This window comes from Geotrypetes seraphini, chromosome 9 (assembly GCF_902459505.1).
Source record: "Geotrypetes seraphini chromosome 9, aGeoSer1.1, whole genome shotgun sequence".
Taxonomy (NCBI): Eukaryota; Metazoa; Chordata; class Amphibia; order Gymnophiona; family Dermophiidae; genus Geotrypetes; species Geotrypetes seraphini.
The window spans coordinates 134,514,458-134,542,447 of NC_047092.1; the positions used below are offsets into that span (position 1 = coordinate 134,514,458).

A 27,990-nucleotide genomic window follows, 5' to 3' on the forward strand; every position below is an offset into this window, starting at 1 on the left:
TCCATTAAGGATAACTTCATTGTTTGTGTTCCCTCCAGTACGAGGTTGTCTTTACAAGAAATTTTTGCATTGAACAATTGCATATCAGGCTGCTAGTTGGGATTAGGAACTGCGTATTTTGTTTGCTTCTTTGATTTCATATATGCATTTCCAAAATCTATTAAAGACATCTCTTTTTGTAAAATTCTTAGGAAAGTAAGGAAGATGATATTTTTCTTCTATTTCACTGTGATGTATAGTCTCTTGATGATGTAAACCACATTGATCTGGAAGGTATTGCGGTCTAGAAATGTATTTTAATGTAATGTAATTAAAGGAGAAAATGTGAGGAAGACCAGGTAGCATACATATGGAAATAAGCTATTTTATAATTCTGAATACATCAACAAGATATTTATGGTTATGTTCAAACAACAACAAAAACACCTTAGAAATATCCAGGATATCAGTGATATTTATCTGTTGATAATCAATGCACATTTTAAGATGGACAAAATTTATTTTTGTTTTTTAGTTTAAAGTATTAATTATTCCCTGTTATGGGTGCATTATTCCTAAGTCTCAGACTGATTACTATCACATTCTACCTATGGAAATATCTCTGTGCAACTCTGAGTTATCACACACTTCTTTAAAAAAATTTTACTCTTAAAATTGGCATTTTGTATATAATTAAATAAGCAGAAAAGTGCATCTTCAATGATAATATTCTATCAAAACTATTATGTATTCTGTGTAAAGAACAAGCTGATGATGAGACTTGGCAAGCCATAAGTTGTTGGCTTATGTGAAGTGAGTCACCTCAGATTGTTCTTATTGCCATTGATTTATGCTTAAATTTTGGTTTTGAAAATGTTTGGTGCTGGGATATAATCTTTGCTATTTTGTTGCCTCCACGTATTCACTAGTTTCCCTTTACAACATTAACCTGTTTTCATTATTTCCTTTCTGACAAACTCCCTAGCCCCTTACTTGTCCTGTTTATCTGCTTGATTAGATTGTACACTTCCCCCTCCTGATTCGCAGTTTTAGGATTATTCATGATTTCCTAAAACTGGAATCACCCCCACCTCCCTCCTGGACCTCCCTGGATCTTACCTGGTGGTCTAGCGGTCTTTCAGGGTAGGAGCAATCTTCCTACGCTCCTTCCCTGTGCAGATCATTCATCCAAAATGGCTGCCTTGAGTTCCCGTCGTTCCAGGGATTCAAAACAAAGTTAGACAAGTTCCTGCTGAACCGGAGCGTACGCAGGTAGGGCTGGTCTCAGGGCACTGGTCTTTGACCTGGGGGCTGCTGAGGGAGCGGACTGCTGGGCGTGATGGACCACTGGTCTGACCCAGCAGCAGCAATTCTTATGTTCTTAATTGTTAAGCAGTTCAGCCTTATCCTCATCAGTTTCTGCGTATTTGCTCTCTTCACCCTTGAGCCTCACAATGTTATTCTGTCACTTGCTCCTATCACTTACATATCTAGAAAAATGTCTTGTCCCTCAGTTTTACCATATTGGCTCTTTTCTTGACTTTCTGGCTGCAGACTGAGTGATGAACACCTATGAATTGAATTTATTGTTACTAAAGTTAAAGAGATTGGTTATGAATGGCAGAGTCCTTGAGTGGTTTTCATCTTATTTAATGGATCGTACAATACAAGTTCTGAGTAAAGGTGACATTTCTGAAGTGGTGAAAGTAGGGCGAGGTATTCCTCAAGAGTCTGTCTTATCTGCTCTTCTTTTTAATGTCTATATTGCTTCTATAAGTGAAATTTTTAGGAGATTGAATATAGAATATTGGCTTTATGCTGATAACATAATTCTTCTTCCCTGTATATGGATGGGGAAAGGAATTTGTAAAAAGAATAAATGAATGGATGAGTGAGAATAAGATAATTTTAAACATGGCCAAAACACAAGTTATGTTTGTAAGGAAAAAAGATCAGTTTGGACTGTGGAGGTGAAAATAAGAAACATAGAAACATGATGGCAGATAAGGGCCAAATGGCCTGTCTAGTTTGCCCATCCGTAGAAACCAATATCTCTTCCTCTCTCTAAGACAGGGGTGTCCAATGTCGGTCCTCGAGGGCCGCAATCCAGTCGGGTTTTCAGGATTTCCCCAATGAATATGCATGAGATCTATTTGCATGCACTGCTTTCAATGCATATTCATTGGGGAAATCCTGAAAACCCGACTGGATTGCGGCCCTCGAGGACCGACATTGGACACCCCTGCTCTAAGAGATCCCATGTGCCTATCCCATGCCTTCTTGAAGATTTTATGGTAGCTATAAAGAGAGCAATGCATTTGATAGGCTTTATGTTAGACTCCAAGTTGACTATGAATGCACAAATAGCAGTTGTCATTTTTTAAAATTATACCTGTTAAAGAGATTGAAACCATTGGTTTCACAATTGGATTTTTGTATAATTTTGCAGAATCTTGTACTCTGTAAAGTGGATTACTGTAATGCAATATATTTATGAACGAAAAAAGGTAAAATCAAAGCATTACAGTTAATTTAAAATGCAACAGCCAGAGTTTTAGTAGGTGGAAATAATTCACTAAATATAATACCAATCTTGAAGCAACTACATTGGTTACCAGTGAGATGTAGGGTCGGTGATAATTTACTAGATTTTGTATATCTACAAAAATGATTAGCAGTATATATGCCAAAAAGATCATTAAGATCAGAAACAGCAATGAAATTGTTGTTGGATTCAGTACATTATATGTCAACAAGTCAGGCATTTTTCTCAATAGGAGGGGCCAGATTGTAGAAGTTATTGCCAAGTCAAGTATGTTTATGCAAAAATGTTTAACTATTTAGGCGACTGCTGAAGACTCATTTGTTTGTGAAGGAGGTTTGTTGCTGAGCTAGGTCAATTATGCTTACACAAAAATGTTGAGCATTTTACACAACTCATCTTCTTGGGAAGGATGTTTTGTTGCTGAACTCAGTATAAAAGAAGAAAAGGTATTTTATGTGTTAATGTGTGTAGTAGGTGTCTTTCCTGTAAATGAACTGTGTATGTGCAGTTGTAACCCGCCTAGGTGTTAGGTGGGAAGGAAATCTTAAAATAAATAAATACGTGTTACTTCTTCCCCGTGCAAAGCTGCTTCAACAAGGCCACCACAGAAACAAAGTTCTGCCTCACTCATCTTCTGCAAAGGTCCTGAGGGAACGAGGCCACCAATGGGAATCCCACAGAAACTCCTCAGAGACAGGCCCACAGTAGAGAGAAAATGCTGGTGCCGGGCAGCAGGGCAGTGTATGTGATTGGCTGCCACTGGCAACATCCTTTGGGCCATAAAGCACAGTTACTTACCGTAACAGGTGTTATCCAGGGACAGCAGGCAGATATTCTCACATGTGGGTGTTGTCATCCACGGAGCCCTGATGCAGACAGTTGCAAAAGCATTTTGCTTAGAGAACTTTAGAACGCTCTTGACATATACAGCTCCATTATTCTTGTAACTTCTCCTGGAAATGACCAGAATTCTCTCTGTAATTATCCTGGAAATGTCCAGTTATCTCTTTTGTAATCCGCCCAGAACTGCAAGGTTGAGGCGGAATAGAAATCAGTAATGTAATGTAATGTAACGTTCGAGACTGACCGCACCGCACATGTGCAAGCGCCTTTCCACCCAACGCAGGGTGCGTGTCTCCTCAGTTTAGATAGCCAGCTAAAAAGCCAACCAGGGGAGGTGGGTGGGATGTGAGAATATCTGCCTGCTGTCCCTGGATAACACCTGTTACAGTAAGTAACTGTGCTTCCCTAGTTCTCTATCTGCTTCTCTGTCAATAGCTACCTCCTCCACACCTTGAACTAAAAGACTATTTCCTCTGGATACATTCTAAAACCCACCTCTTGTTTTGATTGAATAGTTGTAATGGTCTAAAACTTATTGGTGACTTTTGAGACATATCTGCTAGGGTAAGAGAATATCTGAAAGAACTCTTTACTTTAGAGTCCACATTAGAACTTCTGAAATAGTAGGTTGATAGTGGTAATGCAGAATATCTGATGGTCCTTCACTGGTTCCATAGTTTGTTTGTTTTTATCATATTCTTTTCATAGAGACTCTCAAACAAAGCAAGTCAATAGAAAGCTAGTAGCAAGCCTGCACATCCTCTGAATCATGTAACTTCTGCAGGTGTTGTCCACAGCACAAAAGAGATTAGGTAATATCTTTCCCAATAGATAGGGATGGTATACTGAACCATAGGGTTATCCATCTGTGCCTGCGAGCATGCTGCAGAAAATGCAGCTTTTCAACTCCTCCTCAGCCTCTGCTGCCCCCTTCAGTTTGTACCAAAGCTGGTGACAGCCCTACAGAAGAAAACAGGAAGAGGGATACGGGGAATTCCCCAAAACCAGGTGTCAGATCTGCTCAGATAAATTTAAAACAATTACTGAAGAAACAGTAATATAGTTAAAACATTAACAAGCCTCTGAGAGGAACAATGAATCCAAGAAACAAGAAACAAATAGCCTTAACATTTATGAAGCTCAACCATTCTTCCCTTGTAAACCTATATACAGGCTTTTCCTAATCCACTGATGATTAAGCTTGAGTCAGAAGGCAGATACATCAGAAAAATTATTGGGCAGGTGGTGGGGTCAGAATACCATCCCTTTCTGCTGGAAAAGATCATCAAGGTAAGAACCTAATTTATTTTCCAGTACAATAGTGATGATATGCTGAACCACAGACATACCCAAGCAGTCCCCAAACACTAGGATGGGATAGATGAGCCTGTTTGTTGTAATGAGGGCCCAAAAGCAGCATCCTCCTGTGCTATGTCCACCATGTAGAATTTGGTGAAGTATGAAGGGAAGACCAGGTTGCTGATCTATAAATCTCTTTGGGTAGAAGTGCCCATGCTTCCACCCAAGATGAGGCCACTCCTCTTGTCGAATGTGCCTTCAACAAAATAGGTGGTTCTTTGCCACAACTGATGTATGCAGATGATATTGCTCTATGAATCCATCTAGAGCTGATGGCCTTGGAAGCAGGTCTCCCTCATCTCACCAGATTGGTTAACACAAAAAGATGATCTGAGACACAAAACTCATTAAGACTCATCCAAAACTTTTAAGGCCTTGTCTTTCTTCTTGGACCCTGTGGGATAAAATACTGGTAACCTAACCTCTTGGTTGACATTAAACACTGAAATGGCCTTTGGTAAGAAGGAGGGAACCATATACAAGGAACAGCATGCTAGTGCCTGCAATTCTGACACTCTTCTGGAAGATGTAATTGCCAACAAGAAGTCTGCTTTGACTGATAGATCCATGAGGGAGGCTTCCTGTAAAGGCTCATACAGAGCTTTGCTGTCCTTCTAAGACTATATTAAGATTCCATGATTGGAATGGGTCTTGAATTGGCAGCCATAGACTCAGGGCACCCTTCAAGAACCTGACTGTCTGGATGGACTGCTAGTGAAGCACTCTTCTCTTAGCCCCAGAAACATGAGAGCTCTGTTACTTGAACTTTAAGGGATGTCACTGGAAATCCCTAGTCAAGGCCCTCTTGAAGGATCACCAGCACCGATGAGATTGTGGCATTGCCCAGTTCTATCATTTCTCAGATGCCCTAGCATACGCTGAAACCATAGTTGGCTTTTTGGCTTTAAGGAGAGTAGTAATAGCTACTTATGAATATCCATTTTGGACATGTGCCTCACTCAAGAGCTATGCCAAAACACCAAAGTGGCCCAGAACTTCTAGATCAATTGGCCCTTGCAAGAGTAAGTTTGGATGAACATGGAGTCCGAGACTTTGCTCCTTCTGTAGTTGTATGAGATCTGCAAACCATGGGCGCCTGGGCCAATTTGGTGCTACAAAAACTACTGTCCCAGGGTGATTTGCTATTCAGCAGATCACTCGGCCTATCATGGGTCAGGGAGGGGAGGAAGAGCACTTACAGTAGCTCAGTCTCAGCCATGGTTGAACTAGGGTGTCTAGCCCTGAAGTTCCAGGTTCACATCTTCGGCTGAAGAAACGAGTCACCTTTTGTTCTTTGCAGTCATCTAGGCCCTTGCCAAGCAGCATCTGTCCCTTTACGGGAGACTGCTCAATGTTGTTTTAGGGGTTGAAATCACCTGCCCATTATTTGGTCCAAGGCAGGGGAGGAGATTGAATATGCTGAGATTTTTCCCATAACTCTGATTATATCATAAAATGCATCTGCTACATAGTCTACTTCAGCTAACACAAGCTGTGGCAGGGGCTCAACCTCTGCCAGGTTCTGTTTTCGTAGCTTGGAATGATAGCCGTGTGCTATGAAGGAGGCCACTGTTGCAGCCTTAATCCCTAAGGCTAGAGCCTCAAACTTTCTCCTGAGGACCATATTCACTCTGTGGTCTTGTGGATCCTTTAAAACTACACCTCCCTCATTTGGTGGGGAAGTGCATTTGGTTACCTGGGCTACCAGGGAAATCACCTTTGGCTTAGCAAACATTTGCTGGAATTTCTGATTCATGGGATACAGTTTAGTCATGGTTTTAGCCACCTTCAGAGGTCTCCTAGTGCTTTGTGACTAGGATCCTCATGTTTGGGTGCCACGAAAAGAAAGTGGGTTGAGCCCGGACCTTGCTCTAAAATTCCTGAAGGCCTAAAATGGTAGCAGTAGCAATTCTGTGGGATCCCCCATACCGCCTCTGTTTTTTAAAACTGTCTTTTAAGCTCTCTTTTATTTTAGTTTTCTGTAAACTGCTTAGATGCCTAAGTGAATTCTCACTGCAGTATATCAAAAGCCTTAAATAAATAAGTGAATAAAATAAAACTAAAGAGAAACAGAGCTGGCAGTGTGTAGAAAGCCTTAAGCATATATAAAAGACTTCTTTAGAAGATCTAGAAGAGCCCTTTGACTCTATAGAAGGTGCAGATCATGGGAATTGTCAAATGTGGTTCACTGCAATTGCTTCTCATCAGTGAAAGATGAAAATGATTCACAGTGAATTTCTATCATTATTCTATGCCTGCATTTGTTGAATTGAAAGGACAATAAGGCTTATTCTCATATCATCTCTAAGAGTCCCACCTTCTACAAATGTCTGTGGCTTATTACTCATAATCACCTCCAGTTCCTTAGCGAATATGCCCATAACAAGAGAACATAGTAACAGTAGAAACAAATACCATAAATATACTTGTTTTAAATCTAAGCTGTACAAGATAACATCTAAGGTTACTGCCACTATAAAAAAGTAACAAAAATTTGGCTTACCTTTAGAGACTGTCTTTTTGTCACATAGTTTTCTGAATGAAGCAACTTTTCATATTCGCTAAAGAACTAGAAAGACAGACACAATTAGTACTATAAACTATATTCTTAAGTTTAGATGTTCATAAAAATCACACTATAAATAAATTCAGTGTCATCATATTTACCTAATCTCTTCATTTATGAGAGTTTATTCATGACCAAAACATTCAATCAGCAGTAAGAAATTAATTCTGCCAATGACCAGTAGATGGAACTCATCAACTGAACTATTTCTAGATAGATAGATGTCATAGTAAATTAGGAGCATGCTCCTTTCAGTTGAGAAAGGTCAGTATGCATTATTGCTAATGCTCGATTTTTCACATCACTTGTGTGTTCCAATTACGTATTCATTAATTTAAATTTTTTATTTTTCTTAAAAACAAGAAGCAATTTACAAACAAAATACCCATCACTATTCTCCCTCAACCCATTACAAAATCACAAACAAAGGCACATCCTAACATCTATATACTAACTAACAATTCCAGTCCAACAGCACATAGCTCCCTTCTTTAATCTAATAAACTACAATCTTGGCAGTGACCTCATTCATAGCATGAATGCTTGCCCTACACAATCAAGACTTCACGGAAATGTCAGAACTGTAGAAAGTAAGAACAAAGGTGAGTATCATCAGGGAGAGCACTCAATCAATAGGATCCCAAAATCAAAAAAAGCTCACTCTCTACACTTGAGCCTCAAACATGGCATCACCAAGAAATCTCTGCTACCTGACTGCAGCTGACTACCTGACAAATTTTACCAAATACGTTGGGCTAACACAACAATTATACTGAGGAAAAGTGTCTGAAGAAAAAAAGGATTGAAATACATCGTGATCTACCTGCCAAATGTGGATGAAATATTCAAAAAGGAGAGAGCCCCCAGGAAAGAGACTTGGGAGTACTTGTAGACAAGTCAATGAAACTGTTCGCACAATGCGGCGACGAAAAGGGCAAACAAAATGGTAGGTTATCATGCCGTTGTGCTGGGCCATGGTACGTCCCCACATGGAATACAGCATACAACACTGGTCACCATACATGAAAAAGGACATAGTACTACTCGAAATGGTCCAAAGAAGAGCGACAAAAATGGTTAAGGGACTGGAGGAATTACTGTACAATGAGAGGCTAGAGAAACTGGGCCTCTTCTCCCTTGAAAAGAGGAGCCCAAGAGGGGACATGATCAAAACACTCAAGATATTGAATGGAATTGACTTAGTAGAGAAAGAAAGATTGTTCACCCTCTCCGAGGTGAAAAGAACCAGAGGGTGCTCGCTAAAGTTAAAAGGGAATAGATTTCATACAAATGTAAGGAAGTTCTTCTTCACCCAGAGAGTGGTAGAAATCTGGAACGCTCTTCCAGAGGCTGTTATAGGGGAAAGCACCCTTCAGGGATTCAAGAAAAGGTTGGATAAGTTCCTGCTGGAACAGAACATACACAGGTAATGCTAGTCTTAAATAGGGCACTGGTCTTTGACCTAAGGGCTGCCGCGTGAGTGGACTGCAGGGCACGATGGACCACTGGTCTGACCCAGCAGCAGCAAATCTTATGTTTTTAACTCTTCATGTAAAGTAATACTACTGCTAAAACAACAATTTATCGCTTCTATAGCGATGAAGGGCATACACATAAGAAGAACATAAGAACATAAGAAGTTGCCTCCGCTGAGTCAGACCAGAGGTCCATCGCGCCCAGCAGTCTGCACCCGCGGCGGCCCACCAGGCCCATGACCTGTACGGTGATCATTGTCTGAACCCTTAAATCCCCTTGGTCTCTATCTATACTCTCTCTATATCCCATCTCTACCTCTATCTGTATCCCTCAATCCCCCTATCTTTCAGGAATTTATCTAATCCTTCTTTAAAACCCTGTAGTGTACTCTGTCCTATCACAGCCTCCGGCAGTGCGTTCCATGTGTCCACCACCCTCTGAGTGAAAAAGAACTTCCTAGCATTGGTTCTAAACCTGTCCCCTTTCAGCTTCTCCGAGTGCCCCCTTGTACTTGTGGTCCCCATTAGTCTGAAGAATCTATCTCTGTCTACCTTCTCGATACCTCTCATGATCTTGAAAGTCACTATCATGTCTCCTCTGAGTCTCCGCTTTTCCAGGGAGAAGAGCCCCAGCCTTTCTAACCTGTCTGCATATGAAAGGCTTTCCATGCCTTTTATCATTTTCGTCGCTCTTCTCTGGACCCTCTCAAGCATCGCCATGTCCTTCTTGAGGTATGGCGACCAATACTGGACACAGTACTCCAGGTGCGGGCGCACCATCGCTCGATACAGCAGCATGATGACTTCCTTCGTCCTGGTTGTGATACCCTTCTTAATAATACCCAACATTCTATTTGCTTTCTTTGAGGCTGCTGCACATTGTGCCGTTGATTTCATTGTTGTATCCACTAGCACACCCAAGTCCTTTTCAAGGTTGCTTTCCCCTAGCACCGATCCCCCCATTTTGTAGCTGAACATCGGGTTCTTTTTCCCTATATGCATGACCTTGCATTTCTCTGTATTAAATCGCATTTGCCATTTGTTTGCCCACTCTTCCAGTTTGTTTAGGTCCCTTTGTAGGTCTTCGCATTCCTCTGCGGTCCTAACCCTGCTGCAGAGTTTGGTGTCATCTGCAAATTTTATAACTTCACACTTCGTCCCCGTTTCCAGGTCGTTTATAAACACATTGAACAGCAGCGGTCCGAGCACTGACCCCTGTGGAACACTGCTCGTGACCCTCCGCCAGTCCGAGTATTGTCCCTTCATCCCAACCCTTTGTTTTCTGCCTGCCAACCAGTGTTTAATCCATCTGTATATATCCCCTTCCACCCCGTGGTTTTGCAGTTTCCTAAGTAGTCGCTCATGGGGTACCTTGTCAAAGGCTTTTTGGAAGTCGAGGTAAATGATGTCTATGGGTTCCCCTTTGTCCATCTTGCTGTTTATTCCTTCAAAGAAGTGCAGTAAGTTTGTTTGGCACGACCTTCCCCTGCAGAAGCCATGTTGGCTCTCTTTCAGTTGTCCGTTTGTTTCTATGTGCTCACAGATGCTGTCCTTTATCAGTGCTTCCATCATCTTGCCCGGAACTGAAGTCAAGCTTACCGGCCTGTAGTTCCCGGGGTCACCCCTTGATCCCTTTTTAAAAATAGGTGTGACGTTAGCTATTTTCCAGTCCTCTGGGATCTCCCCCGTTTTCAAGGATAGGTCACAAATTTGTCGGAGTGTTTCCGTTATTTCGTTTCTTAGCTCTTTTAGAACCCTTGGGTGGATTCCATCCAGGCCCGGCGATTTGTCGCTTTTCAGTCTATCTATCTGCTGGAGGACATCCTCATGGCTTATCTCTATATGCGCCAGTTTTTCTTCTCGATCTCCACTTATGATCTCTTCGGGTTCTGGTATATAGGATGTGTCCTCGCTTGTGAAGACCGACGAGAAGAATTTGTTCAACCTGTCAGCTACCTCTTTTTCCTCCTTTACCACTCCCTTTCTGTCTCCATCATCCAACGGTCCTACTTCCTCCCTCGCCGGTTGCCTCCCATTAACGTATCTGAAGAACGTTTTGAAGTTTTTTGCTTCCCCAGCCAGCGTCTCTTCGTATTCTCTTTTTGCTTTCCTAACCACTCGGTGACAGTTTTTCTAGTATGTTTTATGTTCCTTCTGGTTTTCCTCGGTTTGGTCCTTTTTCCATTTTCGGAAAGATTTCTTCTTGTCACCTATCGCCTTCTTCTCTTCATTTGTTATCCATACCAGGTCCTTTGTTTGATTTTTTTTGCATCCTTTCCTAAACCTGGGGATGTACAGGTTTTGTGCTTCTTGCACCGTGTCTTTGAATAGGGACCAAGCTTTCTCTACGGTCTCCATTCGTATTGAGCCTTTTTTTAGTTTCTTTCTCACCATTGCTCTCATAGCATCGTAGTTCCCTTTCTTGAAATTGAACGCCGTTGCTGTGGTTCTCTTCACTTTGGATGTTCCTATCTCTAATTTGTACCGGATCATGTCGTGGTCGCTGTTTCCCAGTGGTCCTCCTACCACCACTTCCTTTGCAGGTCCCCCTAGCCCATTGAGGATTAGGTCGAGAGTGGCATCCCCTCGCGTTGATTCCTTGACAAGCAGTTCCATGAAGCAGTCTCTCACAGCCTCCAGGAATTCTGTTTCCCTCGCGCAGTTTGAGTTTCCAAGGCTCCAGCCTATCCCGGGGTAGTTGAAATCCCCCATCACTATCACCCTTCCGCTTTTGCATTCCCGCCTCAATTCTGCTTCCAGCTCTTTGTCGTTCGCTTCCATTTGTCAAGGAGGGCGATAGTACAGTCCCAATTTTATGTCAGCTCCATTTCCTCTTGGTAATTTAACCCATAATGATTCCAGTCCTTCCGCCCTTGCTGCCGTATCCATTCTGGTCGACTGAATGGTGTCCTTTATGTACAGTGCTATTCCTCCACCCTTCTTGTAAGTCCTGTCTCTCCTGTAGAGTTTGTACCCTGGCAGTACTACGTCCCATTTGTTGTCCTCAGTCCACCATGTTTCAGTGATTCCAATAATGTCTAGGTCCTCGTTTTTGGCCATGACTTCCAGTTCTCCCATTTTGGTCCTTAGGTTCCTTGCGTTTGCGTATAAGCAGTTTAAGTTCTGATTTTTTCTCTTCCCTGCTGTTCTTCCTTGTGAATTGTTCTTCTTGCCGTCCTCCTCAAGGGCTGTCAGCCCCTGAATTTCGTTTTGTTCTTCCTCATCCTGCGGTGCATCTTCTTTGTCCTTAGCCTGTTTCCTCGTTTCCATCTGTTTCTCTATCTCCCACGGTTTGCTCCCCTTATTGGTCTCTAGTTCCACTTGACACTTGGACCCCTGTAGTTTATCATTTGTTTCTTCCCAGCATTTTTCCCTCTCAGTATCTTCAGTGGATACTCTTGTCCGAAGCGACGATGTCAGGTCGACTGTCGGCTTTCCCCTTCTTCTCAGTTTAAAGCCTTCTCTATTTCTCTCTTGACGTTGTTCGCCAGCAGTCTTGTTCCTGCTGCGCTCAGGTGCAGTCCGTCCCTCCTGTAGAGCTTGTTCTTCCCCCCAAAAGTCGTCCAGTTCTTCACAAAGTGGAAGCCTTCCTCTTCATACCATCTCCTCAGCCATGCGTTTATTGCTTGTAGCTCAATCTGCCTCTTCGCATCAGCCCTCGGTACTGGCAGGATCTCTGAGAATGCTATCTTCTGTGTCCTCAGCTTCAGTTTCTTTCCCAGGATCTTGAACTGCTCGGTTAGTGTAGTCCTGCTGTAATTTCTTCTGTTGACATCATTTGTTCCTACGTGGATGATCACTGCTGTCTCTTCCGTCTCAGCTCCTTCCAGGATCCTCTCGATTCTGTCGGTGATGTCCTTCGTTCTTGCCCCTGGGAGACATGTCACCAGCCGATCTTCTCTCCCTCCAGCGCTTTACATTTTCACATTATAAATAGACTGTCCCTGCTCGGAAAAGCTTACAATTTAACTTGGACAGATAGACATTACATATAGGGTGAGAAGAGTTAGGAGTTGACAGCAGTCTCAAAGAAGTGGGCTTTTAACTTGGGCTTGAACACTGCCAAAAACGGAGCCCGCCATAGGGATTTGGGCAGTTTGCTCCAGGAACAAGGTGCAGCAAGACTGAAGGGTTGAAGTCTGGAGTTGGTAGAGGAGGAGAAGGGCACATGTAGGAGGGACTTACCAGCTGAGCTGAGCTTGTTGGGGAAGAGGAAGACAGACACAAGGGGAGATAAGTGAAGAGAGAATGAGGGGCAGCTGAGAGAATGCATTTGTAGGTCAGTAAGAGGAGTTTGAATTGTATTCAGAAATGGATGGGAAGCCAATGAAGTGACTTTAGAAGAGGGGTAATGTGAGTCAGCCAGCCGCTAGACAGACCCTCCCCGCAGCCTAAGAAGCGCAAGTATAAGTCATCTATGGGTGACTCTATGCCCCAGGGGCCAGATACCTTCTCAGAGTTCATAAGATTTTTGTGGTCCAAGTTTCAATCCAAGGGTCAGGCTGCTGGATGTTCTTCTATTCTCCCTGCAACTTCTCTGGACGGCAGTGTGTCCTTGGGGATATCAGCGTTTCTACCCGATCCAGCTGTTCCTTCGTTACAGCCTGTTCAGGGGGCTCCAATGGTAGATCCAGACCTCGCTGATCATTTATTTTACAGTGCTGCACTGCTTGGATTGGGGGATCTGGAGTTGATGCTGGTTCCGTAGATCCCTTAGTGCAGGGGTGCACAACTCCAGTCCTCGAAGGCCGAATCCAGTCAAGTTTTCAGGATTTCCCCAGTGAATTTGCATGAAATCTATTTGCCTGCACTGCTTCCATTGTATGTATATTGATCTCATGCATAGTCATTGGGGAAAGCCTGAAAACCTGGCCTGGCGAGGGCCAAAGTTGTGCATCCCTGCCTTAGGGGCTCTGATTCCTGGTGATGATCCACCTTTTAGTACGATTGTTTAAATTTGCGGGCTGCCTGATCTGTTTGCTGAATATTTATAGGAATTAAGCCTGGAGGTGCAGCCTGCTCCTTCCACTTCTGCTACTTCTTCTCCATGGTTGTGCAGTGTACGCTTGCAATCTGCGACCTTTCCCTGGCATTCGGATATGAGTTTCATAGTTACGGAACAGTTTGACTCTTCGGAACGTCCCATGTGGTCCCTTGCCCTAACATCGCTTCGCAATGCATAAAAAATAGCGATTACCATATACAGTGATACCTTGGGATCTGAACTTAATCCGTTCCAGAACCCCGTTCGAGTTCTAAAACGTTCGAGTTCCAAGACAATTTTTCCCATTGAAAATAATAGAAACTGGAGTAATCTGGTTCTTAGTCCCACAAACCCAGATTTTCAAATAAATTTAACAGTAAACACACAGTTTAAATTTTCAGGAGATCTCTATAGCAGATACATAAATAGTATTTTGAGAGCAATCAGCTCTCTGATCTAATTTGAGATATCTTATTGTAAATTCACCTATAGCAGTGGTCTCAAACTCAAACCCTATGCAGGGCCACATTTTGGATTTGTAGGTACTTGGAGGGCCACAGAAAAAATAGTTAATGTCTTATTAAAGAAATGACAATTTTGCATGCGGTAGAACTTTTTATAGTTTATAAATCTTTCCTTTTGGCCAAGTCTTAATAATAATATTGTCATTTATAGGTAAAGAGACATATGATCAAGAAACTGTTTTATTTTACTTTTGTGAGTATGATAAACATACCGAGGGCCTCAAAATAGTACCTGGTGGGCCGCATGTGGCCCCCGGGCCGCGAGTTTGAGACCACTGACCTATAGCCTAGAAGATCATTATACAAATCACCCAAGCTTCAACTGTCGCTCTCCGTCTTCCTGTTTTCACTTTCAGTTCTTTCAATCAATGCCCCCTGCAGCAAATTCCCTACTTGGGCTATCAAAAGCTTTGCATATCATGCCCAAAGCTCAATGCCTCTTTCCCTCAGTCCCGTAGGAAACCCCGAACGTCAATATTAAAGTGCCCTGCCAGGCTCTGCACCCAGCCCCCCTTCCTCCCTGCCCAGCTCTATAGCCTGTTCCTCCTCCTGCCCATGGAGGGGAGGGGGGAATAATGGGAAGAGATGGTGCCAATGGAGAGGAAGGGAAAGAAGAGATCTGTAACCTATCGCTAAGATCGTCTGTAGTACCTGAAGATTGGAGGGTGGCTAATGTTACGCTGATTTTTTAAAAAGGATTCCAGGGGTGATCCAGGAAATTAAAGACGGGTCGGGAAATTATAGACATCAGTGACCAGAAAAATAGTTTAAACAATTATTAAAAATAAAATTATGGAACATGTAGACAAACATGGTTTAATGGAAAAGTCAGCATGAGTTTAGCTATGGGAGGTCTTGCCTCACCAATTTGTTGCATTTCTTTGAAGGTGTGAACAAAAATGAGGATAAAAGAAAGCCAGTTGACGTAGTGTATCAAGATTAAGCTTTTTAACGAAGTTCCTCAGAAAATTAAAGTCATGGAATAAGAGGCAATATTTTGTTGTGGATTAGGAATTAGTTACTGGACCGAAAACAGAGGGTAGAATTAAATGGCTATTTTTCTCAATGGAGGAGGGTAAATAGTGGAGTGACAGGGATCTGTCCTGGGACCAGTACTATTTAGCATATTTATAAATGATCTGGAAATTGGAACGAAGAGTGAGATGATTACATTTGCAGATGACACTAAACTGTTCAAAGTTGCTAAAACACATGCAGAATGTGAAAAACTGCAGGAAGATCTTAGGAATTTGGAAGATGGGCATCTAAATGGCAAATGAAATTTAATGTGGACAAATGCAAAGTGATGCACATTGGGAAGAATAAACCAAATCATAGTTACCAGGTGATAGGGTCCACCTTAGAGGTCAGTGCCCAATGTATCATCATAGACAATACACTGAATCTTCCGCCCAATGTGTAGTGGCAGCCAAGCCAAAAAAGCAAACAAAATGCTAGGAATTATTAGAAAAAAAGATGGTAAATAAGACTAAGAATATTATTATGCCTCTGTATTGCCTCTGTATTACTCCATGGTGCGACCTCACTTTGAGTACTGTGTTCAATTCTGGTTATCGTATCTTAAAAAAGACATAGCGGAATTAGAAAAGGTTCAAAGAAGAGCAACCTAGATGATAAAAGGGATGGAACTCCTCTTGTATGAGGAAAGGCTAAAGAGGTTAGGGCTCTTCAGCTTGGAAAAGAGATAACTAAGGGGAGATATGACTGAAGTGTACAAAATCCTGAGTGGTATAGAATGGGTAAATCTATTTTTTACTTCATCAAAAATTACACAGACTAGGGGACACTCGAAGTTACAAGGAAATACTTTTAAAACCAAGGAGGAAATATTTTTTCACTCAGAGAATAGTTACCGTATATACTCGAATATAAGTTGATCCAAATATAAAAGTCAAGACCCCCTTTTCCCCAAAAAAGGGAGGAAAAATGATTGACTTGAATATAAGTCGGGTGGCTTAACATTCAAGTGCCCTGCCCTATCAGGCAAAGCACCCTTCCCTCTCTCCCCTGACAGGCATTGCACCCAGCCCCCTTCCTTCCTTCCAGCCCCCTTCCTTCCTTCCCTTCGTTCCCTGTCAGACTCTGTACCCAGCACCCTTCCCTCCTTGTCTTCCTCCCTCCCCTATCAGGCACTGCACCCAGCACCCTTCCCTCCCTCCCCTGTCAAACATTGCACCAAGCCCCTTTCCTTCCTTCCCTCCCCCATCATACCCTGCACCCTTACTCCCTCCTAGGCTCTACATCCTGCCCCTCCCTCTCCTAGCCTCATACCTCTACTGCCGATCCCTGGTGGAAGTGCAGCAGGCAGGAGCAAACTTTCCAAGTTCCTGCCCCGCTGCTAACTGGCTGCCGCGAGTTTCTTCGGCCGCTGAGCAACACGAGCAGGCGCATGATTTGGCACTGCTGCTCGGTGCTGAGCAGCTTCCTTACAGGTTTCTGCAAATTCTCTTGTGGGAGCATGTAAGAAAGCCGCTCAGCATCGAGTAGCAGCGCCAAATCGTGCGCCTGCTCGTGTTGCTCAGTGGCCGAATAAACTCGTGGCAGCCAGTTAGCAGCGGGACAGGAACTCGGAACGTTTGCTCCTGCCTGCTATACTTCCACCAGGGATCGGCAATAGAGGTATGAGGCTAGGGCAGAGAGGGGGGCATGGTGCAGAGCCTAGCGGCGGTAGCCGGCAATAATTTTGGAAGGGATTGTATTGTTGGCTCGAATATAAACCGGGACTCCCATTTTTGGGCCAATTTTGTGGTCCAAAAATCCCATTTTATATCGAGTATATACAGTAAGATCTGGAACAAGCTGCCAGAGAATATAGTAACAGCTGTCAACATAGCTGGTTTTAAAAAAGGTTTGGGCAAGTTTCTGGAAGAAAAGTTCATAGCCTGCTATTGAGACAGACAAGGGGGAAGCAAATGTCTGCCCTGGGATCGGTAGCATGGAATGTTACTACTTTTTGGGGCTTTGCCAGGTACTTGTGACATGGATTGGCCACTGTAGAAACAGGATATTGGGCTAGATCAGGGGTCTCAAAGTCCCTCCTTGAGGGCTGCAATCCAGTCATGTTTTCAGGATTTCCCCAATGAATATGCTTGTACTGCTTTCAATGCATATTCATTGGGGAAATACTGAAAACCCAACTGGATTGCGGCCCTCAAGGAGGGACTTTGAGATCCCTGGGCTAGATGGATCACTGGTCTGACCCAGTAGGGCTATTCTTATGTTCTTATGACATATGTTTGATATTATCTTGTATACAACAACATAAAAAATTACCACATGGTTCAAAAGTATCATATACTAAACCATATCACCATGTGGTTCAAATGTATCATATACTTGTAGAAGAAAGAACACGACCATATAATAGGTTTTTTAAATAATTTAAACAAAATTATTTAATAAAATAAAAAGAAAAGAAAATAATGGAAGAAAATAAAAATAAAATTAAATGAATTGAAGGGGTTTTAGCCTGTGATGTGAGAAGGAGTATGTGAAGTTGTTCACGATATAACCCAAATTGGGTACATAGCTCCTTAAAGCACAATTACTTACCGTAACAGGTGTTATCCAGGGACAGCAGGCAGATAGTCTCACATATGGGTGACGCCAACCATGAAGCCCCGATGTGGACAGCTTCACAAGCAGACTTGAAGAACTTTTAGAAAGTTTGTGACTGCCGCACCGTGCATGCGCGAGTGCCTTCCCACCCAATGTAGGGCGCGCGTCTCCTCAATTTAGATAGCTAGCTAAGAAGTCAGCCAGGGGAGGTGGGTGGGTTGTAAGAATATCTGCTTGCTGTCCCTGGATAACATCTGTTACGGTAAGTAACTGTGCTTTATCCCAGGACAAGAAGGCAGCATATTCTCACATATGGGTGACCTCCAAGCTAACCAGAATGGAATGGTGGGAGTGTTGGCAATTCAGGAGAATAAATTTTGTAATACTGCCTGGCCAAAGTGGCCATCCCATCTGGAAAAAGAATCCAAACAATAATGAGAGGTGAAGGTATGAACCGAGGACCAAGTGGCAGCTTTGCAGATTTCTTCAATAGGTGTAGATCTAAAGGAAAGCTACAGATGCCACCATGGCTCTAACTTTATGGGCTGTGACTCGACCCTCTAGATGCAGTCCAACCTGAGCATAGCAGAAAGAAATGCAAGCAGCCAACCAGTTGGAGATGATTCTCTTGGAAACTGGATGTCCCAACTTATTTGGATCGAAGGAGACAAAAAGTTGAGGAGAAGATCTCTGCGGCTTAGTCCTTTGTAAGTAGAAAGCCAAAGCACGCTTGCAGTCCAGAGTATGAAGAGCTGTTTCTCCTGGGTGAGAATGAGGCTTTGGAAAAAATACTGGAAGTACAATGGATTGACCGAGATGAAATTCTGAAACAACTTTTGGTAAGAATTTTGGATGAGTACGAAGGACCACCTTGTCGTGATAGAATACTGTGAAAGTTGGGCCTGCTACTAGAGCTTGTAGCTCACTGACTCTGCAATGAGAAAAAACACTTTCCAAGTGAACTATTTTAGATGAGCCGTAGACATTGGTTCAAATGGAGGCTTCATCAATTTAGCAAGAACCACATTGAGATCCCAAACCACTGGAGGCGGTTTGAGAGGTGGTTTGACATTGAAAAGTCCTTTCATAAATCTGGAAATCACAGGATGAGCAGATAAAGGTTTCCCTTCCAATGGCTGATGGAAAGCAACAATTGCACTGAGATGGACACTAATAGAGGTTGATATGAGGCTTGATTGTGATAAATGAAACAGGTAATCCAGAACTGAAGACAAAGAGGTGGACTGAGGCTCCTTCCGATGAAGAGTACACCAAGCAGAAAACCTAGTCCATTTCTGGTTGTAACATTGCCTAGTGGCAGGCTTCCTGGAAACCTCTAAAATGTCCTGAACACATTGAGAGAACTGTAGATTGGTAGTTACATTGAAAGGTACCAAGCTGTCAGGAGCAGAGACTGCAGGTTGGGGTGAAGGAGATGAGAAGGATGATAGGAGCCTATGGGAGACTTATACAGGTTGTGAGACCTATTCCTACATTTTGCTGAAGCTGCTAAAGTCACGGGCTTGTATAAACTGATTTCAGTTCAGATGCTGAAATGATTAGAGTTGGATGGTGGCGGCATTTGACAGACCCCTAAAGAAACAATTGTGAAACATGTCGGGTCTTACCGCCAGTCTACCATGAGAACTGATAGTTCACCATTACTAAGATAAGTAAATTTAAGCATAAGAATTGGAGGAATGATATAAAATTTAAATTAAATAGACCGGTGAGGAGTGCACCACTTGCATCTCCCCGTGATTACACTTCGGTGGGACGGAGGAGTGGTGGTTCTGAGGTCTATTAAACAGACTATAAAATTATTGAAAACATTTATTAAGGTGACATGAGATGCTAATGTGTGGCATGTGAGTGTGTATTCCCAAGGCCACTACCAGTGCTGGACAGACAATGAACAGGGCTGAAAGGAAACAAAAATGTAAGTCAGCGAGACACTCCATCCAGGAAGAACTGATAACGTGATGCCAGGCTAATGCACTGAGGTCCTGCTGTACCCGTGTGAAGAATGGAAATTTCAAGAAGAAGAAAGTTCTAGACACTATGCCTGTCCAGGCCCCCCCAGAGAAGAATGGAGGCGTGGACTAGGAGAGGGAGTTAGATAGGCATTTGGATTATCCAATAGGGTTGTACATAATAGCCAGGGGAAGGTCTTACTAGAAAGAGATACTTTCTGTATAAAACCCCCATGCTCTGGCAGTCTCTTTAGAGAAACTGCGCCATGCTTACAGATGCTGGTACTGTTCGTGTGAGGTTTTTTTCTCTCCATTGTATATGTCCAAACTGATTTATTTCTGATTTGACAAATGCTGCAATACTAGAATAAAAAGTTATTTGCTTTGGAATATACAATGTAATCTTGTTGGTTATTTTTTTATTTTTGGTTTTTCTATTGTCACATTGGGCCTGAGGTAAAGTAGCAGCCTTTCACTTCAGAAAGAACCCTGACTCTGTGTAAGCAAAATAGTAGCTCCCTGCTGCTGAGTTGAAATAGAAGGGAGAACCAAGGTTGTCTGGGCCACCGAGAAGCTATCAGAATCATGGTGGCATATTCTTGTTTGAGTTCGACGAGTGTCTTGAGAATTAGAGGGAATGGAGGAAAAGCATACAGGAATTGGTTCGTCCATTCCAGGATAAAAGCATCTGCCTCCAGGCGGTGAAGAGAGTAGATCCTGGAGCAAAAGTGAGGCAGCTTGTTGTTGTGGGGAGACGCAAAGAGATCAATTTGAGGGGTTCCCCACTGAGAAAAAATGTGATGTAGAGGCGATGAATTGAGTGTCCATTCATGAGGTTGTAGAAGACGGCTCAATTTGTCCGTAGAAAATTTTTCTCTCCTTGAATGTAGACTGCTTTCAAAAAGACATTGTGAAAAATCACCCAATTCCAAATCTTCGCTTCTTCGCACAAAGGAAGAGATCCTGTTCCTCCCTGCTTGTTGACATAGTACATGGCTACTTGATTGTCTGTACGAATGAGGACTACTTGGTCATGAAGAAGATGCTGAAAAGGTTTGAAATCATTGGGAAATTGCTCTGAGTTGATAAGAAATTTGTTGAGAGCTCTGAGGTCCAAAATAGGTCGTAGATCTCCCGTCTTCTTCGAAACAAGTAATGGGAGTAAAACCCCTTGCTCTGCTGTTCCAGAGGAACTTCCTCGATGGCCCGGCACCAAAGCAGAGCTTGAGCTTCCTGAAGAAGAAGGGTGAGCTGCGATGAATTGGAAGTACACTCTCTTGGAGGAAGATCTGATGGAATCTGAAGGAATTGAAGAGAGTAACCCTCCCTGATTATGATGAGGACCCAGAGGTCGGATGTAATCAGTTCCCATCGTTGATAAAAATGGTGGAGACGACCTCCAATGGGAAGAGGGGAAGACAGAGGCAGAAAGATTGATGTTATGCTCTGTGTTAGATGGTCAAAAAGGCTGAGTAGACTTGGGCGCAGAAGGAGCCTAAGATTTACGTTGCCGCTGTTGCTTCTTAGGAGGCAGCCTTGAATAAGGTGCTGACTTCCGAGGATAGCACCTCTGATAAGATGAAGGAGGCCTATAACTCTTAGAAGTGGAAGGCTTCGGCTTGACTATGGATGCAAATGATTTCTCAGGCTCAGACAAGCGCTTTGTAGCTGCCTCAATAGAGTCATCAAACAACTCAATCCTCTGACATGGGATGTTGGCCAATTGGCCATGCAGATTCGGATCCATATCTACAGTGCAGAGCCAGGCTAGACGGCACATCGCCACTGAGAACACTTCAAATGTATCATATGCAGCCTGAACCATATGCATGTGAAGTTGACCCAGAGTGTGATGCATGTGTTGAAATTCTGGAAGTTGAAAGTAGGCATGACGTTGACCCAATGCTTCAGATAAGATGTGAAGACAAAGTAATAGTTTAAAATTTGATTTGTCATCATCGAATTTTGATATAGCTGACGGCCAAACTTGTCCATGGTTTGTCCCTTTTGGCCAGGAGGGACGGTGGCATAAACTTGGCAGGATTGGCTTTTTTTAAAGAAGATTCCATTAGAAGAGATAGATGTGATAGCTGAGACTTCTGAAATCCCTTACAGGGAACCATTTTATATCAAGATTCCAGCTTTGCTAGCACAGCAGGAATGGAGTATGGTGTATCAAGATTCCTTTTGGAAGTTTGTGAAAGAATACCCTTCATGGGTAATTTTAAAGAATCCCTAGGAGGATTAGGCATACCCAGTTCTTCCAAATACTCCTTAGAGTATTTTGAATCAGACTCCAAAGTAATATTGAGATATTTACTCATTTGGCATAGAAACTTCGTAAAGGACACTGGATCTGAAGAGGGATGACATTGTTGAGGAAAAAGTGTACGAGAGCCCCTCGAGGTACCTTTGACAGCAGAGAAAGAAGGTGAAGCCTCTCTGGAGTATTGATACCGAAGATCTGAATTCATAGGCAGAGATGCAGATGAACGCCCACTTCTGGAATGAGTCGAAGAAGCAGAACGTTTTCATTTAGAAGAACCAGCTGGTGAAGAAAACCTCGCAGGAGAAGAACTCGACTAGTGAGAATGCTGAGGCTCGACAATAGGTTTCCTTGATAAAGGAATTGATGGTCTCGAAGAGTCTCGATGCTTCGATGAACGAGGTCTGTCTTGAGAAGAAGACCTGGGCCTCGATGAATGCCTCGACAAATAATGTGAAGAAGAATTATGCCTTGAATCACAGGCCTGTGATCAAGTCGAATCCAGCCTTGATGAGGAATGTCAAGGAGTCCTCGCCTTGTGCCTTGAAGAAGGCAATGCCTTATGTGTAGAGGTAAGACTAGAGGTTGGAGATCGACGTCGAGACACTGATAAGGACTCAGCTTCTTGTGCAGATGTATCTCGAGATACTCAACTCCTTGCATAGAGTGTGTAGATTGATCTCGAGGCATTCTCAAGGACTCGACTCCTTGAATAGAGTGGTCAGGTTGAACTCAAGGAAGCAGGGTCGAGGCAGGAGTCAATTTGGCAAGCATATTACCTAACTCCTGATGCAGAATAGTTTCCAACATATTCTGCAAAGCCAGCACCAAGATCACTGGAGCTGGTACAATTGGTGTGGCTATGGACTCTGAGGAAGACAACCTCAAGGAAGAGTGTTGTCTCGATTTTGAGACACACTTCCTTGGAAGTCTCGAAGCGACCGGTCCACCAGGGCCACTGTTGAAATGGCCTGTGACTCCTGAGTAGCTTACCTGATGAAAACACTGAGAATAACGGCCCCTCCAGAGAAGATTTAGATGACTTCCCTGAGGATGACGACTTCCCCATCGATGAAGGCTTGAGCAAGGTCAAAGTTGAAGTTTTGGGCCCCACAGAAGACTTCAACGGAGTCGAGGTCACAATCGGGGTCAAGGCTTTAGTTGAAGAAAGATCCATTCCCCCAAAGATTTTTTCAATCTGAACTTGATGACATTTAAGAGCTCGATTTTGAAGTGTAGCACAGCAGGTGCCCGACTCCAGACGATGATCAGGTCCTAAACACTGTACACACCACTTATGTGGGTCAGTGGTGGAGATCGCGCATTGACACCGGCTACATTTCTTAAATCCTGTGACCTGCCGGGACATGGAATGAAATACGGCCGCGGCTAATTGAAGCCCGCAGGCTGAGGCCACGGAACAGGCCCCGCCATGACACGACCGAAAAAATTAAACAAAGACTTTTTTTTTTAACACGTGTAACACAGTGACCCTGTAAATAAGAAAATACACAAGCCGCAGAGAGAGAAGGCACGGGTAGAACTAACTCTCATGCACAGCCTTGAAACGAGGGCTTCTCAGCTCCGCGGAAAACTCCTGGGATAACGTGAGGCTCTTTATCCCTTATTGAGTAAATACAAAAAAAACCTCACAGCTTTTTCTTTCACTAGTGGGCTTTTGATATGGTTTAGTATATGTTTGAAATTACACATATAAAAAACTGCATTTCTAAAAATTCTTTTAATTAATTTACTTACCCTATCATAATGTTGTTCCAAAAATTCTGCACTTAGTAACTTGTGTCTCGTAAGCAGATCCTGAAACAAACAAGAACTGTCAACAAACCCATAGGTTTATTAAAACTAGTTTTCTGTTGTTCAGCATTAAGGTACAGACAGCTTGAAATTAAAAACACTTTTCAAATTAGGAAACACATACACAGATACCACAAAAGATGAATTTAACAGAGTTTTGAAAAATAATTTTATACCTTCTCAAAATATTTGGATACATTTTCTGGTTTTTGGCCCAGTAGATAACTATTTACCATTTCTTTCAGCTCATCAAAATTAGTGCTGCTGGGATTCTGGCTCTATGAGCCTGGGGATCTTCCAGTAGGAGTAGTTTAGTGGTTAGTGCAGTGGGCCGAGAACCTGGGGTATTGGATTCGATTCCCATTGCAATTCTTTGTGACTTTGGGCAAGTCACTTAACCCTCTACTACCCCAAATTACAATACTTAAGATTGTGAGCTCCCTAGGGACAGAGAAAGTACCTGCATATAAAACACAGATACTTACCATAACAGGTGTTATATGGGGACAGCAGGCAGTTATTTTCACATGTGGGTGATGTCAAAGTGTACTGTCACTTAAAGCTTTAGAAAGCTGTAAGACTTTGCGCATGTGCAAGTGCCTTCCCGCCCAATGCTGGCTCGCGAGGTTGTCAGTTCTATGCCCAAGTGAAGAAGCCAACCAGGGAAAGTGGATGGGATGTGAGAATATCTGCCTTTCGTCTCCAGATAACACCCTAGCTTACAAAATGGGATGGAGGGAGAACTGGCCTCTAAATAAAACACCAATACTCATATGTAGGTCTTTGCTCCACCTGTTCGAATTGAACAATATCTATACTTTTTGGGTGAAGGAAGAAAATGAAATGAGAATAATCAGAGGCATGCAACCATCCTTAAAAAGAGGAAAGGGTAACAATATAAGAAGAGCAACATGCAAGGAGACTCTAAAGAAGGAGATGACCTCAGAATGACAGGCAAGTTCCAGGTCACTTCTGGTACATACATATGATACATATTTTCCCATCCCAAAGGCTATGCCTTTCCTATCTGGTTCTTTTCTACTCTCATAACTATTTTTCTCAGCTATCCGGTCACTCTGGAGTTCGCTTCTATGGGACTACATTTCTTTCTAGATACAATAAAACCTTGGCTTGCAAGTAACTTGTTTAGTTTTTAGTGAAAGGGACACTGCTTCTGCAGCTGAATCGGAGAAGTTTACCTACAACTGTGGAAAGAGGGATTGATTTCCTGCCGCTCTTTGGCTCAGCGTTTCCATTTCTACTTTGGACAGAGTGTGGCAGCAACACTTCCCAGGCATGGAAGACTATGATACAGGGGAGGTGTTGACATTGTGCCTAGAAGGGCAATCATGGTGATGCTTCTCAGATCTCTTACATTTTTGGTCACTCATTGAATGGTGCATCAACGAAGATGACAAGAGTCTTTTTGCATCTGGAGTACAGAGTGATGCTGGATGCTCTCGATACTGCAATGGCACAACCTTTATTGATGTTGATGCCGCTGTAGGTAATATCTGGTATTGAGTCCACTGCCTTGCTTGATGTTGATGCCAATGCAGATTCAAAAAGTTTAGGACAGTGAATTCTGCAAGGTTTAAGGGATATATTTTGCATACACAAACAAATCACACTGAATGACCCGGTGCTCAGGACCCAAGCACTGAACACACCAATTATGGGGGTCACAGCCTGAAATGGTCCTATTCTACCAAACATACTTCTTAAAGCCACTCAGCACTCTGATCTGACATGGAGGGAAAAATGGCTGACCCAAGTTCAAAAGGCTCAGTGGCTTGGAGCGCTTGAATACGCGATGTACCAAAAGTTGTCTATGCTTCTCAGTCAAAAAAAGGCCTTGGGGAGCCCCAAAGACCACAAAACCATGAACTCAAAAAAAATTTACAAAAGGACTTAAAATGAAAAATAGAAGGGAAAAACAAATATGAAGTAAAAGAAGAAAAAGCATGCAAGGCACCAAAAGGCAAAGGAATCTGACAAACAGGAGAGACTGACAGCAACCTTTCTAGAGATCAATAGTCCTGCGCTCTTGGTCGGGCAGGAAGGCAGCCATTTAAAGTGATACTACACTTGACAGTGCTTGAACCGGGCTCCATCCACCCACACTTAAGAATATTATGCCTGCTTGTCATAGAGAATTATATATTTTGATCTGCTCGTCACCAAAGAGTTCTACTGCAGAGTCATGTCACATTAATAAGAAATCCTGATAAAAGGAAATTATGGGCTGCATACTGAAAATTAAAAGAGCTAACATTTTATTTCAAATAAGCTTAGTATGTTCAAATTATCAACAATAAAACTAGGAGAAGCGTGGGTTTCAAAATTACCTTGAATGTAGCAAAGGCATCTGAAGCAATGTCAAATGTTGACATTTCCACATATCTGAAGAAATCATAGAACTGCTCTGACCACAAGATGATTTTAGCCAGCGGCTCATGTCTGATACATTCTCTTAACATTATTCCACAGTTTAGAGCGATTTCCGGGGATTCATACCTAACAATGACACAAACTACTAAGAAAAAGAACCTCATAAAAAGCATACTGCTAATTTAGAAAGAGCAAAACAAATGTATTAAGCAGATACAACAATAGCAACACAATTTATATAAGCACTTTTTATACATACAAGATTTCCAAATCAAAGTACCTGAAAACCCCATATGCAGCCATCTCTTCTGTGAATGGAGCAAATACTACAAAAAAGAGTATTACTAACTAATTTAGATAGGAAAAGTGAGAAACAAGAAGATAAATTATACTTGAACAAAAGTACCATACATTAGTGCTGCCCGATTCAGGGAAAAAATTTTTTGATTTGATTCAGCCTATTGAATCGATTTTTCGATTTGATTTTCCTGCCCAATTGGGTGTTTTTTTCAAACATCCTGGTGGGTTTATTTTATAGCCTCTTCACCCCTTTTGCCCTCTCCTACCCACACTGGCACTGTGGTGTAAACAAAATAAACAAACAAAAAAGGACTTTTCCTCTCTCTGTTAAATTCTAGCTTACGTTCGTGGTCTACCACTAGCTCTGGCAGGATACACATTTCAAATCTGACATATTGTAATCACAAAACAGAAAATAAAATTATTTTTTCTACTTTTTGTTGTCTGGTCATTATTCAAATCATGTTAGTTCCAGGCTCTGGTTGTTTTCTGATTAGGGTCTCCTTTCTTCTTTCTCCGTGCTAACCATCCATCTTTCATCTCTGTCTCCCCTTCTGTTTCCCTTCCCTCCCCCGGAGGTCTGGCATCTTTCCTTTTTTTCATCTCCATCCCTGCAACTGCAGTGATAAACCCCACCATCCCCAGATCCACCATCTCTCCTTTTCTCAACTACCCTTTATCCAGCATATCTCCCTCCTTCCCCACCACCCCAGGGTTCACCATCTCTCCCTTTCTCTTCCCAACTACCCTCCTATTCAGTATCTCTATCTCCCCGCCCCCCATCCACACCATTCCCTTGTGTCCTCTCCCTTTCTGTTCCTTTCCTCCCTAAATCCCATTGTCCACCATCTCTCTCCCTCTCCCCCCCAGTCTGGTATATGTACATTTCTTTGAACCCTCCTTCCCTCCGTGTACTTCTATACCAGGGCCCCCTCCCTTGAAGACCTGATCCCCCCCCAAGACCTGCATGTTCCCCCCTGGCCTCCCGCTCTTACCTTAAGATAATCGGCAGTCTGTTATGTTACATATATTACACACACATATATGTACTACAACAAACATTCCAGGCTGCTACTACTCAATGTAAAATGGTTTCAAGCACTAGCAATTACAGTAATATAGAACCCCAGTTCTGGTAGCTCTTCTCTTTCACTATTTACCCATGAAAACTTATGAAGAAAGTAGTATTGCTTACCTGTAAAAGGTGTTTTCATAGACTACAGGATTGCTAAAGCACACAAGTGGTTGGTGTCATGCAAAAGCATTTGGATAGAACTGCTCTTACACAGCTCAGAACTTAGTGAAATTGTTTGGTTTTTTTTAAGTGTACAACACTGCTCCCATAATCCTACTGAAGCTGGGTGAATGTAACATGGATTTTTGGAAACTGA

The 27,990-nt window shown here is 42.7% G+C and overlaps 1 protein-coding gene across 1 annotated transcript in view; it reads right to left on the minus strand.

The window, feature by feature from the left end:
- CAB39 (calcium binding protein 39) overlaps positions 1–27,990 on the minus strand; it is a 122,144-nt gene that overhangs the window by 13,905 nt on the left and 80,249 nt on the right. The window contains exons 5-7 of the mRNA XM_033959115.1: positions 26,257–26,425; positions 23,852–23,911; positions 7,230–7,295 (exon numbers count right to left, since the gene is read on the minus strand). Coding sequence (XP_033815006.1) covers positions 7,230–7,295; positions 23,852–23,911; positions 26,257–26,425 — 295 coding nt within the window. The remainder of the gene's footprint in view (positions 1–7,229; positions 7,296–23,851; positions 23,912–26,256; positions 26,426–27,990) is intronic.